The following is a 21,094-nucleotide window of genomic DNA, read 5'->3' as shown; positions in this document are numbered from 1 at the left end:
TGAGGAGGAGGAGGAGGAGGAGGAGGAAGAGCAGGACTGGATGCGCTGCTGTCCACTTGAGGAGGAGGAGGAGGAGGAGGAGGAGGAGGAGGAAGAGCAACACTGGATGCGCTGCTGTCCACTTGAGGAGGAGGAGGAGGAAGAGCAGGACTGGATGCGCTGCTGTCCACTTGAAAAGGAGGAGGAGTGTTGCTACTGTCAGATGGAGGAGAACTTAAGGTGCCGCTTTCCACTGGAAGAGGGGGAGTACCCAAAGTGCTGCTGTCAGATGGCCGAGGAGGAGGAGTCAAGGTGCTGCCTCCATCAGGTGGAGTCGTTGTTGTTAGACCCTATTTCAGCAAATTTCAAGAGCAAAGATTAATGATATCTTAACACAATCTTCAAACGTCTAAAGACATAACTGCACATTAATTCAAGCTTAGGTGACTTCAGCCTGACATTACAGATACCAGTACAAACAATATTAACATTAATTATAATAGTAATACTGATAGTAATATTAAGAAACAATGATAATTATAATATAACTGTAGATATTACTATTAACAATTCAAATTACAATTCCAAAAACTGGTGGTTGAAAAAAGTAAAGAAATGTCAACAGAGTCATGAATAAAAATGAACAGAATAAACTACAAATGTGTTACATTACAAATATGTAAAATATAGAACATTACCTTTTGATGTTTGAGGTACACCTGTTTCAGTCTCACCCTATTTATTTTTACATTCGGGATTGCTATATCAAGGCATACATCTCCCCAGAAGCCTTTAGCTGAACTTGTTTTTTCATCAGCAACGGACACATCAGCTGATGCCCTTAACCTGCCAATGCTTGATTGTATTTCCTCCAATGTTTTGGTTATTTTCCTGGACTGTAGGACACAGAACAAACAGTGATTTATTAAGAAAAAACAATTATTAGAAAGCATATTGTTTCAAAGAAGATAAAGATGTTTTTTTGACAATGGAATTGCTTAACACGTACCCGTCCAAATGTAGAGAAAACATAGTGTCTGTATGTCACAAAAAAAGACAAGAGGCAAAGTAAATAAAATAGTAATTGAAACATGTTATTCATATTTAGACTCTAACCAACATTTACAGGAAAAAAAAATCCACTTAACATAATCAGTGGTCATACACTACACAAATTCGCAATGACTCAGTAATGTGTTCTCTGAAATGCAATTGTTGTATTGTAACATTGGACATTTTTGGGTTACAGGAGATGTTTAAAGGGGGGGGGGGGGGGAATCAACTGTATAAATACCTGTGATAAATATCGTGCTTCGGCAAGCTGCTGATTCAAATTGTTTATTTTGAGAATGTTGTGGTTTAGATAAATAGGATGAAAGTATATGAATATTGGTCAAACTATGTCTCAACTATGTTTAATAAGTTGTTGCAGTACGTTTTAGGTTGAGCCAATTTGCTAAACAGATAGGATAACATTATACCTATTTTGTACACCTCAAATCTTATAAATCACAATAATACACAAAGACAGTGAAGAACAGCCCAGAAAAAACTATAGCTGTGATTTGATATGAAAAATCTTTTACAGTTTGAGATTTATGTAATAACACTTGTTTTAAGGCAGTATTTTCAGTATTTAAACATATTTCATCTGCAGCTGTGTTTATTTGTACCTATTCACTGGGTTATCCACTGCCTTTGTATAATCGCATTTATTGCATTCAGAATATTTGATTCTATTCTAAAGCCTGACCAGGGACAAAGATTGCAAATTAGCTGAAGCTAGACGTCTTATATGCATCACATTTTGCCATTTTCTGTGGCAATGTTATATGTATCATCCCTGTTAAATAAACATTAAACTAAATGGAAAAGCCTTATTCTCTGAATGTCTAGCCGTTTTTATTGTAGAGGTTTACTATACCTGATTTTGAAAAGCAAATTTAAACTTTAATAAATATAGAAAAATAACCTTAATTACATGACTTAACAACGAGGGGCACTAACTTAATCACACATGTTGTAAAGACGTGTGTGAAATGCATTGAATTAGCGGAAAATGGTCATGTTTAACACGACAGTGGTGGAAAGCCACAGAACCCGTTCGTTAATGTTAATAAGTCCAAGGACCGTTGACAATGGCCGTGCATGTTTGTTCGTCATTAAAATGTGGCATCATTTGCCGAAGTTGTGTGTCGTGTACTGACAACTAACTATGACATTTAGTATACTAGTGGTTGGCTTATGTCTTAAATTTTAATATTATATGATGTCATTATAAACCACGCTTAGGCCTCAGAAAGAAAAAAAGGTCGGGCGAGGACGTCGGTGAACTGGCAGAGTTACACTAATTTAAAGTTAAAAGTTCTGAGTGTCGTTATCAAATAATAGTTATTAAAGCAATACTTACCCGCTATTTCCAGGCATTGTCATGTAATAAACACGTCATGAGTAATAAACAAACAGGTTAACTAATTATCCTTTAAGGCTTGTCACTCTGTTTGTCATATGTCTTCGCCAACAACAACAACAACCTGCCTCAAGGTATCATGGGGGATGGGTCGTGTAGGTGTAAAAACACCCCAAGATCAGTCTTCAAGTTAAAAGTCATTACAGGTATACCCCCTAAACTTTTATGATTGCCTTTGACAGAATCTCTTAAAAGGAGATGTAGTTTATTAAGATAGATGTATGACAGTATCAAATATTTAGATAAAAGTAAAAAAAATGTCAAAGAATTTTTTTTACAAAAACATTTTTTAAATTTTTAATCTGAAATGTGTTGAAATCTGATACAGTATACTACCTACATCAATGAATAATTGGGAAAATTGTAAAGTAAAGTAAAGTATGGTCAAATGTGCATTTTGCAGGTATACAGTAATAACAGGAAGTGTGAAATTTTGGAACATATTGATGCTGTAGAAATACTTCATATCAACTATGGCTTTAGTGTTCTATGTGAACAAGTCAAATATAAAGTCAAATATGGTGAAATGTGCAATTTGCAGGGATGAATATGTGCCTCTTACCCTTGACTTTCTCCACATTGGTGCAGTAAAAATGCTTGATATCAGCTGTAGTTGTAGTCCTTTATGTGTAGAAGTCAGATATACAACCTATCAGAAATTACTGAGCAAAGTGTTTTTACAGTAAATCATATACAGTGAAATATGCCATTTCCATGTGACGTTTACACTTGAATTTCTCCACAATGGTGCAGTAAAAAGGCTTGCCATCAACTGTACTTGTAGTGTTGGATGTGTAGTACTCAAATATACCACCCATAGGCTGGAATTATTCAGCAAAGTGTTTTTACACTAAGTCAAGTATGGTCAAATGTGCAACTTGCAGGTATGAATGCATTCAGTTCAGTTCAGTTCAGAAAACTTTCTTTATCCCATATGAGCAATTCAGTTTACAGGTCCCAGTTCAGAGAAGTTAGAAAAGAAAGAAAGAAAAAACAAACAAACAGAAAAAAAAACAGAACATACAACAATCATTCATTGTATATACAACTGTGACACTCTTCTCAGTTTTCAGTAAATCAGTTCAACTCATGGTTCCCAACTGCAATGTCTATGTAACATTTATAATTGAATTTCTCCACACTGGTGCAGTAACAATGCTTGATATCAACTGTAGTTGTAGTCTTGGATGTGTAGAAGTCAAACATGCCGACCATAGGCTGGAATTATTAATCAAAGTGTTTTTACAGTAAGTCAAATATGGGGAAATGTGCAGTTTGCAGGTATAAACATGTGACATGTAGACTTGAATTTCTCCATATTGGTGCAGTAAAAATACTTGATATCAACTGTAGTTGTAGCCTTGCATGTGTAGAAGTCAAATATCCTGACCATAGGCAGGAATTATAGAGTAAAGTGTTTTTAAAGTAAGTCAAATATGGGGAAATGTGCAGTTTGCAGGTATAAACATGTGACATGTAGACTTGAATTTCTCCATATTGGTGCAGTGAAAATGCTTGATATCAACTGTAGTTGTAGTCTTGCACGTGTAGAAGTCAAATATACCACCCATAGACAGGAATTATAGAGTAAAGTGTTTTTAAAGTAAGTCAAATATGGGGAAATGTGCAAATCGTAGGTATAAATATGTGACCTTTACACTTGAATTTCTCCATATTGGTGAAGTGAAAATGCTTGATATCAACTGCAGTTGTAGTCTTGCATGTGTAGAAGTCAAATATACCACCCATAGACAGGAATTATAGAGTAAAGTGTTTTAAAAGTAAGTCAAATATGGGGAAATGTGCAAATCGTAGGTATAAATATGTGACCTTTAGACTTGAATTTCTCCATATTGGTGCAGTAAAAAAGCTTGATATCAACTCTAGTTGTAGTCTTGGATGTGTAGAAGTCAAACATAGTGACCATAGGCTGGAATTATTCATCAAAATGTTTTTACAGTAAGTAAAGTATGGGGAAATGTACAATTTGCAGGTATGAATATGTGACATTTACAATTGAATTTCTCCACAATAGTGCAGTAAAAATGCTTGATATCAACTGTAGTTGTAGTCTTGCATGTGTAGAAGTCAAATATGCTGACCATAGGCAGGAATTATAGAGTAAAGTGTTTTTACAGTAAGTCAAATATGGGGAAATGTGCAATTTGCAGGTATAAATATGTGACATTTAGACTTGAATTTCTCCATATTGGTGCAGTAAAAATGCTTGATATCAACTCTAGTTGTAGTCTTGGATGTGTAGAAGTCAAACATGCTGACCATAGGCTGGAATTATTCATCAAAGTGTTTTTACAGTAAGTAAAGTATGGGGAAATGTACAATTTGCAGGTATGAATATGTGACATTTAAAATTGAATTTCTCCACAATAGTGCAGTAAAAAAGCTTGATATCACCTGTAGTTGTAGTCTTGGATGTGTAGAAGTCAAACATGCCGACCATAGGCAGGAATTATTCATCAAAGTGTTTTTAAAGTAAGTCAAATATGGGGAAATGTGCAATTTGCAGGTACAAATAAGTGACATTTAAACTTAATTTTCACCACAATGGTGCGGTAAAAATGCTTGATATCAACTGTAGTTGTAGTCTTGGATGTGTAGAAGTCAAATATGCTGACCATAGGCAGGAATTATTCATCAAAGTGTTTTTACAGTAAGTCAAATATGGGGAAATGTGCAATTTGCAGGTATAAATATGTGACATTTAGACTTGAATTTCTCCACACTGGTGCAGTAAAAATGCTTGATATCAACTCTAGTTGTAGTCTTGGATGTGTAGAAGTCAAACATGCCGACCATAGGCTGGAATTATTCATCAAAGTGTTTTTACAGTAAGTAAAGTATGGGGAAATGTACAATTTGCAGGCATGAATATGTGATATTTACAATTGAATTTCTCCACAATAGTGCAGTAAAAAAGCTTGATATCAACTGTAGTTGTAGTCTTGGATGTGTAAAAGTCAAATATTCCACCCATAGAGAGGAATTATTCATCAAAGTGTTTTTATGGTAAGTCAAATATGGGGAAATGTGCAATTTGCAGGTATAAATATGTGACATTTAAACTTCATTTTCTCCACAATGGTGCAGTAAAAAAGCTTGATATCAACTGTAGTTGTAGTCTTGGATGTGTAGAAGTCTGATATACCACCCCTAGGCTGGAATTATTCATCAAAGTGTTTTTACAGTAAGTCAAATATGGTCAAATGTGCAGTTTGCAGGTATAAATATGTGACATTTAGACTTGAATTTCTCCATATTGGTGCAGTAAAAAAGCTTGATATCAACTGTAGTTGTAGTCTTGGATGTGTAGAAGTCAAACATGCCGACCATAGGTAGGAATTATTCATCAAAGTGTTTTTACAGTAAGTCAAATATGGGGAAATGTGCAATTTGCAGGTACAAATATGTGACATTTAAACTTAATTTTCTCCACAATGGTGCAGTAAAAAAGCTTGATATCAACTGTAGTTGTAGTCTTGGATGTGTAGAAGTCTGATATACCACCCAAAGACAGGAATTGTTCATCAAAGTGTTTTTACAGTAAGTCAAACATGGTCAAATGTGCAATTTGCAGGTATAAATATGTGACATTTAGACTTGAATTTCTCCATATTGGTGCAGTAAAAATGCTTGATATTAACTGTAGTTCAAATGTGCAATTTGCAGGTATAAATATGTGACATTTAGACTTGAATTTCTCCATATTGGTGCAGTAAAAATGCTTGATATCAACTCTAGTTGTAGTCTTGGATGTGTAGAAGTCAAACATGCTGACCATAGGCTGGTATTATTCATCAAAGTGTTTTTACAGTAAGTAAAGTATGGGGAAATGTACAATTTGCAGGTATGAATATGTGACATTTAAAATTGAATTTCTCCACAATAGTGCAGTAAAAAAGCTTGATATCAACTGTAGTTGTAGTCTTGGATGTGTAGAAGTCAAACATGCCGACCATAGGCAGGAATTATTCATCAAAGTGTTTTTAAAGTAAGTCAAATATGGGGAAATGTGCAATTTGCAGGTATAAATATGTGACATTTAGACTTGAATTTCTCCATATTGGTGCAGTAAAAATGATTGATATCAACTCTAGTTGTAGTCTTGGATGTGTAGAAGTCAAATATGCTGACCATAGGCAGGAATTATTCATCAAAGTGTTTTTACAGTAAGTCAAATATGGGGAAATGTGCAATTTGCAGGTATAAATATGTGACATTTAGACTTGAATTTCTCCATATTGGTGCAGTAAAAATGCTTGATATCAACTGTAGTTGTAGTCTTGGATGTGTAGAAGTCAAATATGCTGACCATAGGCAGGAATTATTCATCAAAGTGTTTTTACAGTAAGTCAAATATGGGGAAATGTGCAATTTGCAGGTATAAATATGTGACATTTAGACTTGAATTTCTCCACACTGGTGCAGTAAAAATGCTTGATATCAACTCTAGTTGTAGTCTTGGATGTGTAGAAGTCAAACATGCCGACCATAGGCTGGAATTATTCATCAAAGTGTTTTTACAGTAAGTAAAGTATGGGGAAATGTACAATTTGCAGGTATGAATATGTGACATTTACAATTGAATTTCTCCACAATAGTGCAGTAAAAAAGCTTGATATCAACTGTAGTTGTAGTCTTGGATGTGTAAAAGTCAAATATTCCACCCATAGAGAGGAATTATTCATCAAAGTGTTTTTATGGTAAGTCAAATATGGGGAAATGTGCAATTTGCAGGTATAAATATGTGACATTTAAACTTAATTTTCTCCACAATGGTGCAGTAAAAAAGCTTGATATCAACTGTAGTTGTAGTCTTGGATGTGTAGAAGTCTGATATACCACCCCTAGGCTGGAATTATTCATCAAAGTGTTTTTACAGTAAGTCAAATATGGTCAAATGTGCAGTTTGCAGGTATAAATATGTGACATTTAGACTTGAATTTCTCCATATTGGTGCAGTAAAAAAGCTTGATATCAACTGTAGTTGTAGTCTTGGATGTGTAGAAGCGAAATATGCTGACCATAGACAGGAATTATTCATCAAAATGTTTTTACAGTAAGTCAAATATGGGGAAATGTGCAATTTGCAGGTATAAATATGTGACATTTAGACTTGAATTTCTCCATATTGGTGCAGTAAAAATGCTTGATATCAACTCTAGTTGTAGTCTTGGATGTGTAGAAGTCAAACATGCTGACCATAGGCTGGAATTATTCATCAAAGTGTTTTTACAGTAAGTAAAGTATGGGGAAATGTACAATTTGCAGGTATGAATATGTGACATTTAAAATTGAATTTCTCCACAATAGTGCAGTAAAAAAGCTTGATATCAACTGTAGTTGTAGTCTTGGATGTGTAGAAGTCAAACATGCCGACCATAGGCAGGAATTATTCATCAAAGTGTTTTTAAAGTAAGTCAAATATGGGGAAATGTGCAATTTGCAGGTATAAATATGTGACATTTAGACTTGAATTTCTCCATATTGGTGCAGTAAAAATGATTGATATCAACTCTAGTTGTAGTCTTGGATGTGTAGAAGTCAAATATGCTGACCATAGGCAGGAATTATTCATCAAAGTGTTTTTACAGTAAGTCAAATATGGGGAAATGTGCAATTTGCAGGTATAAATATGTGACATTTAGACTTGAATTTCTCCATATTGGTGCAGTAAAAATGCTTGATATCAACTCTAGTTGTAGTCTTGGATGTGTAGAAGTCAAATATGCTGACCATAGGCAGGAATTATTCATCAAAGTGTTTTTACAGTAAGTCAAATATGGGGAAATGTGCAATTTGCAGGTATAAATATGTGACATTTAGACTTGAATTTCTCCATATTGGTGCAGTAAAAATGCTTGATATCAACTCTAGTTGTAGTCTTGGATGTGTAGAAGTCAAACATGCCGACCATAGGCAGGAATTATTCATCAAAGTGTTTTTACAGTAAGTAAAGTATGGGTAAATGTGCAATTTGCAGGTATAAATATGTGACATTTGCAATTGAATTTCTCCACAATGGTGCAGTAAAAAAGCTTGATATCAACTGTAGTTGTAGTCTTGGATGTGTAGAAGTCAAACATGCCGACCATAGGCAGGAATTATTCATCAAAGTGTTTTTACAGTAAGTCAAATATGGGGAAATGTGCAATTTGCAGGTACAAATATGTGACATTTAAACTTAATTTTCTCCACGATTGTGCAGTAAAAAAGCTTGATATCAACTGTAGTTGTAGTCTTGCATGTGTAGAAGTCAAATATACCACCCCTAGGCTGGAATTATTCATCAAAGTGTTTTTACAGTAAGTCAAACATGGTCAAATGTGCAATTTGCAGATATGAATATGTGACATTTAGACTTGAATTTCTCCATATTGGTGCAGTAAAAAAGCTTGATATTAACTGTATTTGTAGTCTTGGATGTGTAGAAGTCAAATATCCTGACCATAGGCAGGAATTATAGAGTAAAGTGTTTTTAAAGTAAGTCAAACATGGGGAAATGTGCAAATCGTAGGTATAAATATGTGACCTTTAGACTTGAATTTCTCCATATTGGTCCAGTAAAAAAGCTTGATATCAACTGTAGTTGTAGTCTTGCATGTGTAGAAGTCAAATATACCCCCCATAGACAGAAATTATTCATCAAAGTGTTTTTACAGTAAGTCAAATATGGGGAAATGTGCAATTTGCAGGTACAAATAAGTGACATTTAAACTTAATTTTCACCACAATGGTGCAGTAAAAATGCTTGATATCAACTGTAGTTGTAGTCTTGGATGTGTAGAAGTCAAATATGCTGACCATAGGCAGGAATTATTCATCAAAGTGTTTTTACAGTAAGTAAAGTAGGGGGATATGCGCAATTTGCAGGGATGAATATCTGACATTTACAATTGAATTTCTCCACAATGGTGCAGTTAAAATGCTTAATATCAACTGTAGTTGTAGTCTTGCATGTGTAGAAGTCTGATATACCACCCATAGACAGGAATTGTTCATCAAAGTGTTTTTACGGTAAGTCAAGTATGGTCAAATGTGCAATATGCAGATTTGAATATGTGACATTTATACTTGCTTTTCTCCATATTGGTGCAGTAAAAATGCCTGATATCAACTGTAGTTGTAGCCTTGCATGTGTAGAAGTCAAATATACCACCCATAGACAGGAATTATTCATCAAAGTGTTTTTACAGTAAGTCAAATATGGGGAAATGTGCAATTTGCAGGTATAAATATGTGACATTTATAATTGAATTTCTCCACACTGGTGCAGTAAAAATGCTTGATATCAACTGTAGTTGTAGTCTTAGATGTGTAGAAGTCAAATATGCTGACCATAGGCAGGAATTATAGAGCAAAGTGTTTTTATAGTGAGTCAAATATGGGGAAATGTGCAGTTTGCAGGTATAAATATGTGACATTTAGATTTGAATTTCTCTATATTGGTGCATATTGGGATATGTGCAATTTGCAGATATGAATATGTGACATTTAGACTTGAATTTCTCCATATTGGTGCAGTAAAAAAGCTTGATATTAACTGTAGTTGTAGTCTTGGATGTGTAGAAGTCAAATATGCTGACCATAGACAGGAATTATTCATCAAAGTGTCTTTACAGTAAGTCAAATATGGGGAAATGTGCAATTTGCAGGTACAAATATGTGACATTTATAATTGAATTTATCCACAGTGGTGCAGTAAAAATGCTTGATATCAGCTGTACTTGTAGTCTTGGATGTGTAGAAGTCAAATATGCCACCCATATGCAGGAATTATTTAGCAGAGTGCTTTTACAGTAAGTCATATCCAGTGAAATATGCCATCTCCATGGGTGAATATGTCACTTTCACACTTTTTTCACATTGCTACAGTAAAAATGCTTGATATCAGCTGTAGTTGTAGTCCTCTGTGTGTAGAAGTCAAATACATTACCCATAGACAGGAATAATTGAATTATTGAGCAGAGTGTTTTAACAGTACTTCAAACAAGAAAACATGCAGTCTGCAGGTACAAATAAGTGACTTTTATTTTGGCAATTCCCCACGTTGTTGCAGTTAAAAAAAATGACAGTAAGTGTTTCTTATTCATCACGGACGCATGAAACACTTCAATGTAAAATATTTCGTCTTAAATGTAGGTTCGCTATACAGCTTGTTGTTGTTAATACCTTTATTGTGAAAACCGGAAGTACGTCCGCTGTTTCTTCACATTTACCGTAAGGCTGAGAATAGTTGAACACTTAAAATTTACGAGCGGGTGAGTTGACCACGGCGATCGGAAAGACGGATGGCTTGACCGCAGTTCATCAGGAGGTACATGTAGTTGTCACTGAGAGCTGGGACAAGTTCGATCTTCATGTTTGCTTGTTCCACCAGAGATGATTTCCTCACTGCGCTGTGAAGGAGGGCAGCTGCCTGAGCCCTGACTTCTACAGGTGCTTCATGAGAAGGATACAAGTCAATATTTGACACATACTGACATGAAGACACTTTCTGTTAATCATAAATAGGTAATTATAAAACACCCATTTTATAAAAAAAAAAATAGATAAATGTCTATTTTATGCGGCCACACACACCAGGAAATGATTTACATTGTACAGTAGCTAGCCATGGGCTGGATAAGTAAACAACCTGCAAGCTGACAGACACCGCTAAAAGTAAACAACGTTAGCTTCGATGCTACCTTTAAAAGTGCACTACGTGTCTTTCACCTAGCTTTCTGCCACATCATTACTCGAACTCGACTGTCATGGAGGACATTCCGAATGAAGGTGGAGATGTGTTTGCTGAGACAGGCCAGCTGTCCTCGCCCGACCCATCGCAACACACAAAATCAAATTGTGATCATCTGTAACTAGTTAAAAATTGACGTACACGAGCTAACACGCTAGCTAGAATACTCGCATGCTAGCTAAACAAATCGGTTTGGACGTACCGAATTTGAAGGCGGTTGCAGCTCCAAGCAGAGTGCAGGCACTCCCTACGAGTGACTTGAATAACATAACAACAGCAGCTATATCCTTATCACATTCGTAGAAACCAGAAAAGTTTGGTTTGGTAATTCAGTTCCGCTTCAACTTTAACCCGCCAGGCTCCACCAATCAAGTCAAGGGGAGTGGATCGTGAATAATCAGTCAAACACGTGAATTAAATTATTATTTGTGCATATTTCAACGCTGAATTCATAAAGATAACTCAGTGAATATATAGGGGCTTTATTTTCTCTATCTGACCTGTAAAACAGGTCAAATACAGCGATATAATAGCGTTGTTTTGATATTTTCACTTCTCTGTGTGTCCCTTCAGGCTTGCCGTAGGTCAATAATCTCGCGTCAGGAACTGGAGCGTCGGTCAAAGTTTAGTCCACCGTCTGGTGCTGACTGCCTCAGAGCGGCTGACACCTCCACCTGTCTCCACAATGACCGCTCGAAATATCTCTCGATTTTGGGAATGGGGGAGGAAGATCATTTGCGTCGGGAGGAACTACGCAGACCACGCCAAAGAGCTGAAAAACGCGATTCCGACGGAGCCGGTCCTGTTCCTGAAGCCACCTTCAGCATATGTGCGAGAGGGGTCACCCATCCTGGTGCCGCTGTACTCCAGCAACCTGCACCATGAGGTGGAGTTAGGAGTGGTCATCGGGAAAGGGGGCACGGCCATCCCTCAGTCCGACGCCATGGAGCACGTTGCGGGCTACGCTCTGTGCTTGGACATGACAGCCCGGGACATCCAGGACGAGTGCAAGTCCAAAGGTCTGCCCTGGACCCTCGCCAAAGCCTTCAACACCTCCTGCCCCGTCAGCGAGTTCATCCCCAAAGAGCGCATCCCCGACCCGGGCAGCGTGAAGCTGTGGCTGAAGGTGAACGACCAGCTGAAGCAGAGCGGCTGCACCTCGCAGATGATCTTCTCCATCCCCTACCTCATCAGCTACATCAGCGAGTTCATCACCCTGGAGGAGGGGGACCTCATCCTCACCGGGACCCCGAAAGGAGTTTCCCCCGTGCAGGAGCACGACGAGCTGCAGGCCGGGATCGAGGACGTTGTCACCATGAACTTCAGAGTAGACAGACAAGACCAGTAGTATGAATACAAGACGAGATATAAATCCTCAAACTCTAATTCTTTTAAATGCATTTGTAATACCATTGTTGACCAGCAGGTGGCAGTGCTGTGCCTTCAAGACCATTTTCCTGATGATTTCTATCCTGCCTACTTGGGAATAATTTTACAAAACACATGATTAATGTTGTGTAATTATGTAATATACATTTTTGACTTTCCATTTACACAGGATGTATCTCTCAGGATAAGTAGCACAAAAGTCAGTGTGCCGTATTAGCTGCAAAGTATGTTGAGTGTTGTGTTACAAACAGAGGGGAAAAAAAGCTGCAATAAATGTTTCTAAATGATAAAGAGTGTGTGTTTAAAATGTCTTTCTTATCTTGTGATCATCTCTTTAGTTTTCTTTTATAAAATGTAAGCATTTAATAATATGGCAACAATGTCATGAACTAATGGCACTCTGTTTTATATTTGTCGATGATGAAGTTGTAGGAATTTCTGGGATTTATTTTTTTATGAATACAGTGATTTAAATCATGGTGATACTGCTTCTATCGCCTAAGTTTTTTCTTTTATGTGACCAGAGCGTGTCTTTAGATTCAAATACATGTATGTTTTATGTTCAGTTTTAACAGTTTCAAAGTGGAAACCGGCTCTGCTCTGCCTCACAACACAACATTCATTACCTACAAACATTTGTACAAAGGTCTGAATGAGTTCTCCGTGCAGCATATTATATTTCAAATGACCTGTGGTGCATTTTTCAAGATGTGTTCATCATGAACCCATGTTATGTGTACAATTTTGTTTTTTCGGTCCCGCAAAGGCTTGTTTTCATTGATGTGTCATGGCAACAATATTTTTTTTGTTTTTCATTTTAATGGAGATGAATACTTGCAGATTTTTTTGAAAAATGCCTGTTTGGCTTTAAAATGTTGCGGCTGGTATTTGAAACATAAACAGACTAGGTCTCTGGATACATTTGAATGGAGCTAGAAGATGTACCTTTGGGGTCGTCATGGAGACGTGTGGTATCTACAGGACTTGAGTCTGAGCAGAGGAGCTTCTTTCACCTGCAGACTTCACCTGGCGAACTTCAGACGTATTTTCAGATTCACCACGAGGAGTTTGAAGAACAGGGAGAGAACATATCTGTCAGAACACCTTCTGAGTGAGTAGTTAAACAGACAGTTTTTGAGACAAGATCACCTGTACAAGTTGAGGATGGCTACATATTGTTGACTCTCTGCTGACTGGTGAAGCTGACATTAGCTAAATATTTAATTTGAAGCTTGTTAGTTTGTTTCTGCACAATATTCATGATGTTTCTATACTGTACACTCATTTCCCATTCAGCGATGGTGCAAATATAATAGTCTGAGTAAAACTACTAATACCACAATGTGAAAATAGGCATCTACAAGTAGATTCAACATTTATTTTAGTCTGAGTTAGTTTTGTTATTGATCCATTAACACGTGAGCACTATTTGTGTCTTGTATCGGGTCCATGTGAAGCCAATTAGATCAACCATGTGTTGAGTTTGGTTGAATCTGAAACAAATCATCGCTTTTTTCTTGACCGATCTTACACTTTGTCCACACCTTCTTCATAAAAATGTAGTGGAGCACGATATATCCCCTAAGTGAATATAATATATGGTGCTCCTGAAAAAAGGGTCTCAAGTCAGGTGGACACGATGCAGCCAGGTCACCTGGACGGTCACCCAGGCACTAAAAGCCAGGGACCCATCCCTGCACCTCCTCCTCCTCATGTCTATGCTTGGCTTGAAGTGAACACACAGACTCAGCGTGTACCCAGTCAGGTCAGAGAATATGGCGGTTGTCAGCGAGGCGATCATGGCCAGGTACAGGTAAGATACCAAGATATCATGGGCAAAGATATCATTAAGAGTAGAGCAGTTTCTTTGTGGCAAAAATGCAGGAGAGAATGTTCATTTAAATGTAAGATCACTTTGTTCTCCTGAATGTAATGATGCACAACACCTGTAAAGTGCCTGAAGTGCCACTGAGTGTTTGCCTCATGTATGGAAGAAAGGTGCTGTGGCTTTATTAAATGTCCCCCCTCTCTCTCCGCAGTACCTGTCGTATCACAGGCTTGTGAACGGTGTCCCGCGGCTGATACCTGCACCGGAAGCCACCAATCAGCCTGCTCCTCCGCATAAAGTAAGACTCTGACTCACCACACACACTCTGCACATCGCCACTGTTTGGTTGCAGCAGACAGCAGGTTAAGTGCCGTAGGAGAAGGATATCAGTGCTGGAACAGTGAGAGCTTTACAGAACTAACACATGTAAAATCTGACTTTGTCCTGCAGCTCCAGTTCAAAGGTCCTTTAGAAAAATGGCACTTTTAAGAATTATTTAATGGCAGCGAGTTATTTTAAATAATTGTGAGGGAGAAATCCTGACGCCTAGTGGACGCATGACACCATCGCTGCTCGTCTGACAACCTGTTCTGTGTGTGTTTGTGTTCCCAGTATAACAGTGTACTGGTGGTGAGGTTCCCTGCTCCTCCTGGTGTCCCTGCTCATCCTGGTGTCCCTGCTCCTCCTGGTGTCCCTGCTCATCCTTGCGTCCCTGCTCATCCTGTTGTTCCTGCTCCTCCTTGCGTTCCTGCTCCTCCTTGCGTCCCTGCTCCTCCTGGTGTCCCTGCTCCTCCTTGTGTCCCTGCTCCTCCTTGCGTCCCTGCTCCTCCTGGTGTCCCTGCTCCTCCTGGTGTCCCTGCTCCTCCTTGCGTCCCTGCTCCTCCTGGTGTCCCTGCTCCTCCTGGTGTCCCTGCTCCTCCTTGCGTCCCTGCTCCTCCTGGTGTCCCTGCTCCTCCTGGTGTCCCTGCTCCTCCTTGCGTCCCTGCTCCTCCCGGTGTCCCTGCTCCTCCTCATGACCCTGCTCCTCCCAGTGTCCCTGCTCCTCCTCATGACCCTGCTCCTCCTCAGCCGAGCGCCTCCAACTCAGAGTAAGTTTGCTGTGGACACTTTTTGTCAAAATGCACTTTTCTCCTTTTTTTTGTGACTTTCCCATGATCAGTCCTTTTAATGTTTTACATCCACCAGCTGTTGTTTGATTTCTGTCATTTATCTGTACATTTCTGAAAATCAGTGTCTTCAAAAAGCACAGGCAAACGTTTTACGCATGTCTTGTATCTTTCTGCGCATCATAACGTTTCCACAGTGTTTAGCTGAGCTTTCGCCCTGTGTTTGTGCCGTAGCGAAATAAAGTGTGAGTGCCAGCAGGAGGACGACCGTCCATATGTAAAAAGGCCACCAAACTCCTTCCTGTTGTTCATGAAAGAGCAGAGGCCGCATGTGAATGAGGAAATCAGGAGGATGGGAAGTGGGACTGTGAATATACTCCTTGCACATAAAGTAAGTGTGACAGTAAGCGTTACAAACTTGATCAATGCCTTAGACAAGTAGACACTAACTCTTACATCTTTACAACGATTGACCCTTTTAATGAGGACCTGTGTGCATAATAGTGTCTGTAGTGTGTGTGTGTGTGTGTGTGTGTGTGTGTGTGTGTGTGTGTGTGTGTGTGTGTGCTAACGAACAGTGTGTTATCCGTATGTCCTCAGTGGAATTCACTATCAGAGGAGGAGCAGGTCAAATACAACCAACAGGCCAAAATAGAGAAACAGCTCCACGCCCAGAGACACCCAGGCTGGTCATTCAGTGAAAACTATGTGAGTACACACCGCTCACACACGTGTACATCACCACATGCAGCACTGGACAGAGTCACTGCAAAGAGCTTTTATTGGCTGATGTCAGATGGAAAGTGTAAAGACTGTGTGTGTTTTTGTGTAGGGCAGAAAGAGGAAGAGGGACCGAAGACAGACCCCCAAATGTAAGGACGATCATGTGAAATGTGACGAGATCTAGATGAAATTGTTAAATGGCAAACAAGCAAATGTATATTTGAAGGTATTTAGTTCAAGCAGTGAAACAATTTGGCGTGCCATTGGGCAATTACATGAATACAGGGAAGGGTGGAGGAGAAACCAGCTCACCCAGATGTCAAAGATGAAAAAAAACCACACATTAATTGTAAATACTAAAATTCTGAGTTTGAACTGAATCTCCCAAACTATGTAGTGCCTCTTGAAGTTAAGACTGAACTGTGTATCGCTTTAAAAGTTGTGACTTTATATAATTAACGTGTTTTGATTCAATATTAGTGTTTAAATGTTGTCCAACGCAGATTTCTGCAGAAAAGACTGATCTTTGGTTTTGTTTGTTGGTGTAGCACCGTATAAGAAGTGGTGTGATTCACAAGTGGCATCCACCTCACAGGCAGCTGTGGAGCCCCGTCCCTCGCATCTAATTTTGGTGCCGCCAGATGTGATGAAGCACCATGTTGGCACACAGACAGACTCCAGTGACTTGCCTGCATGTGACATGTGTCATTGTCCACAGGTGTAGGATGTAGTGTATAAAGTCATGTAAATACGCTGGATTGTAAATAAACAGCAGCAAATTGAGGTAATGAATGGGAACATTTTTACTCTGTTGATTTTTAGGATCACTGTCATCATTATTGTTGCTGTTTTACCGAATGATCGAGTTTAGTCAAGGATACGAAATCATTCATTACGTCGTCACTTGTCTTCGTCACAGATCATCAGTGGTGAAGGATGCATTCTGAACTGGTTCTTAAATAAAATCTGCTATAATATATTATAAGTATTTTATCAAAAGTCAATTTCATGTATAACTAGAAAAAATATAAAAGTAGTTATTACTGGAGGCAGAATTGCCCTTGTTGTTATATTATTATAAACAACATTTTCCGATTATCACTGCTGTTCATGTATTAAAGTGTAAAATAATAAGTATTTTACGTTTTATCTGACCAGCTGGGGCTGATTGTATCTACTTAATCTGCTTTATATGCTGGTTTAAATTCCCTCCAACACTGGAAGAAGTACTGAGATGTTTTAATTTAGTAAACATACTAATATAACAGTGTATTACTTGAGCAGAAGTACAGAAAAATGTACATTATTTAGAAAGTACGGTATTTGGTAAATATATTTACTGGGTAAATTCACATAGAAGTGTAATAGACAGGAGTAGATGTTTCAAATAGGCTTAAATCGAAATAAACACAAGTACAACTACCCAAAAATTAAAGTTAAACACAGTATTTGAGTAAATATACTGTCCATTGCTGCAGCTCACACATAACAAAAGCAATAGTCAAATTTGAAATAGATTCAAATTAACTTTAAATGTCTCATAGTCTAAATTATTTTGCATCACAGCTTGAGTCAGATCCAAACTATCATGATGATCATGGCATAGAAATAAAAGATATACTGATAGTGTCGCAACAACAATATAAAAGACAAACGTATAGAGCATTTTGAACTTTTCTGAATGTAATAGTTTCTTTCTGCGAGCTGCTGTGCTTTATGATAAAAGTCGACTCACATCAGAGGATATTTCCCACCGTCACGATGAAACAGCCGAGTTTGAATTAATATGGCGTTCCCTTCAGTGTCTGCAATGTGAACTAGAGTTTATCCCAGACAAGTTCAAGTTGAGAAAATATTCATGTTAGTGAAGGAGTTTAGAGGACTTGAGGGTTTGGCACGGGGCTACCTGTGGTTACTCTTAAATCCAGAACATTTTGCTGCTTGTTGGATCAGCGGAGACGTGTTTTCTTCAGAGCATTTGATGGACCACGTTTTCTGCTGCGAAACCACCACATGGATACATTTTTCTTAACTGCAATGGTGAACCCTGCTGCCCTTTCGGTGCGTGTCATCTGGTTAATTAACATTTGAATGCAGCAATGCCGATGCCAATGCCGGTTAATAAAACTGCGGTATTTCTTCTCATGAAGTGTAATTTGGACTTTCAGGCTGTGTACCTTCATCACAACCACATTCTTCCTGGACTGTTTAACATCTGTTCCAGGTTCAATTACAATTCTCCCACAGGCTTCTCTGTTTTCAGGATCAATCAGAGCCTCCATCAACCTGTCCCAGGCCAGTCTGCTGTAACCTGAGTCTGCGTACATCATCTCCACACACCTGTGGGGCATGTTATCTCCGAGACTCACAGGACCCGAGCCCGGGTCCTCGGGGGACTCCAGGGTTATGCACGTCCATCATTAGAGCAGTTATGACAGATTCAATTAGATTTGGGATCTGGGAAATGTAGTCGGGGCCTGTTCTCCCCCTCCTCAGTTAGAACAGCAGTGCACAGAACTGCATGCGCACACAGGTGTCGTCTTTTATGAGATATGAATCATACTATTCATTGTCCCCGTGTGACTGAAGGTATTACACCCTCACAGGGTTTAACAATGGCTTCAAAGCTCGGGCTCAGCTCTGGTTTAGCATTCACCACATGAAGCGGTGTGTTGTCATCGAGCGAGAGTCGGAGAGGGTGTATCTGACGCTGTTCAGGGAGCGGGGGGGGGGGGGATTACGTGGAGACCACAGCCTTCCGATCTAACACACACCAACAGTGATGTCACCTATTGTATGAATTCAAGCCAAGTTGTAACTGAGCGAAACAACAGATTTAAGAGAATTGTCTTGTTAACAAATACCATATAATGCTGAGCATAAAGAGGCCCTTTTAGCATCTTTGTCGGTTGGTCCAACTTCTTCTTCTATTATTTGCCCTTCCCGTAAAGTCTATTTATCAAATATCAAATGTGTTGGTATTTCATAAAAGTATCAAAAGTCACTAAATCATCAAAAAAGCCAACATGTTTCAATCACCATTCTTCATCAGGACTCCATACCACACACAACAGGATATGGGGTATATCACCTAAATAGTAGCAACAGCCAATTGGAGGCAATCACGTGACCCGGATAACAACAACAGGTGAAACATATAGAAAATAATGAAGCAATGAAGCAACAGGGGATGAGATGACACATAGAAATGTCCAATGTGCAGAAGTCCATGCAGAAAATAATGATAAAAAAAACATGTTGCATCTATTTCATATTTCCATCCTCATCTGACACATTTTCTTATATTTGGAGTGTCTGCATTGCCTTTTGGTTTTGGAAACACACTTACGTTTTTCAAGTACAGTAGACTTAATTAGAGCAAGCAGTCATCTTTTTTCCATACCAATAGTAAATCCTGCAATATTGATATCAAGATATTTAGTCAAAAATATTGTGAAATGTAATATATAATATAACCATCTGACCTCCTCATGGGGTTGCCAGATATTATCTAGCAAACATAAACGTTGCCAATGCCAGCTGACTCACATGAACATTGCTAATGCTGACTAGCTAACGTGAGTGCTGCTAATGCTGGCTAGCTAACGTTAGGGCTGCACAGCATGCTGGAAGCATAACATAGAAATCAGGCATTTTTATGTCTTTTTTCCACAAACTGGACGACCAAGACTTTTGATTCTGACGAAACATTTAAACCACCTTTTACCAACAGAGTTATACTACTGGATCACAAACCTAGTTAGAAGCCGGAACCAACTGTCTGAATTACAGAGAGATAAATAAAACTCACAATCACTTTGGCCCCAACAACATTCTTTAAATTATTTATTCACAATCATAATAATGTTTTAAAGGAAAAACATTTTATTTATTGTATTGTGCACCTTTCCACAAGCTCTGTAGAAGTATAATTTAAACACAAATGATTTGGCTACACAAAAAAGTTATCAGTTTTATTTTAAGGCCATACCTCAGAGCCTTAATAGATTAGATAGATAGAAATTCATGGTCCCCACATGATGATTCTACTAACCCTGGTGATCCACTGACTTTTCCTCTGACAATGGGGTTGCCATTTGCGGCTTTCAGTATTAAATCTCACTACCTGCATTCAGCTCAGTGAACCAGCGTTCCTATCCACGACCTCACATGACATGGAAACAGCGTGCAGCAGCCGGTAGCTACTTCAAACTTCAAAAACAAAATTTTCTTTTTAATCTGTTATTTTTTCGGCTTCATTACTGAAACACGTATTACCCGTGACATTAATGTATTCAAAGGCGTCAGAAAAGGGTTTTTGTTGTTTTGGATTAAGAGCTGGGGATTTGAGATGATCACCGCCCATGGCATGTTTTTGATTGACACAATGCAACGTTTTCATGTGAAATCAGAGACGAGACTGTGCAAAGATGAGACAGGATACAGGACTGGATATAGCTGAATATGAGTCTTGTTTTACAGCTACTGTAACACGCCATATACGTATGACACATCACCACAGACATGTTCAAACATCTGTTGGTTGCTGTCAGTTCATCAGTAGGTTTAGTGCAGAGGCATCTATCTTGCTGGAGGTTGCCGGGTCAAATCTCTCAGGTTCACATGGGAAAAACGGTTCATATCGATCATTTGTCTAGCTTTTTTCAAACTGTAAGGTCTTTTTATGAAGAAACAAGTAATTTCAGTTTAAATCCCTCACAAAGAAACAGACAACACCTTCTATTCAATTAAAAAAATACACAAACGCTTCGATATACCTTCCCTGGATGACTGAAACTATGAAAAGATTTTTGCGTTGACTTTTCTTTTTTGGCTCATTG

At 38.4% G+C, this 21,094-nt stretch overlaps 2 protein-coding genes and 1 long non-coding RNA gene across 3 annotated transcripts; 2 read left to right on the top strand and 1 right to left on the bottom strand.

Moving 5' to 3' along the window:
- Positions 1-69: 69 nt before the first annotated feature.
- LOC115575387 (uncharacterized) lies at positions 70-1,455 on the bottom strand. The gene is made up of 3 exons (XR_003982656.1): positions 989-1,455; positions 678-875; positions 70-329 (listed from the first exon to the last, which is right to left on the bottom strand). It is a non-coding gene; the product is annotated as an uncharacterized LOC115575387 (long non-coding RNA).
- A 10,325-nt stretch (positions 1,456-11,780) lies between these two features.
- On the top strand, positions 11,781-12,889 carry fahd1 (fumarylacetoacetate hydrolase domain containing 1). The gene has a single exon (XM_030407413.1). The coding sequence runs from the start codon at positions 11,893-11,895 to the stop codon at positions 12,553-12,555; it is 663 nt and encodes a 220-aa protein (XP_030263273.1). The 5' UTR covers positions 11,781-11,892; the 3' UTR covers positions 12,556-12,889.
- Positions 12,890-14,235: 1,346 nt separating this feature from the next.
- LOC115575229 (basic proline-rich protein-like) lies at positions 14,236-17,045 on the top strand. Its single transcript, XM_030407093.1, has 8 exons — positions 14,236-14,409; positions 14,636-14,722; positions 15,037-15,059; positions 15,279-15,512; positions 15,765-15,921; positions 16,131-16,238; positions 16,368-16,402; positions 16,802-17,045. The coding sequence occupies exons 1-8, from the start codon at positions 14,236-14,238 to the stop codon at positions 16,809-16,811; spliced, it is 828 nt and encodes a 275-aa protein (XP_030262953.1). The 3' UTR covers positions 16,812-17,045.
- The last annotated feature ends 4,049 nt before the right edge of the window (positions 17,046-21,094 follow it).

The sequence above is a fragment of the Sparus aurata genome, chromosome 23, assembly GCF_900880675.1.
Source record: "Sparus aurata chromosome 23, fSpaAur1.1, whole genome shotgun sequence".
Taxonomy (NCBI): Eukaryota; Metazoa; Chordata; class Actinopteri; order Spariformes; family Sparidae; genus Sparus; species Sparus aurata.
The sequence above is the reverse complement of the archived record's forward strand: the minus strand, read 5'-3'. Positions and strand labels throughout refer to the sequence as shown.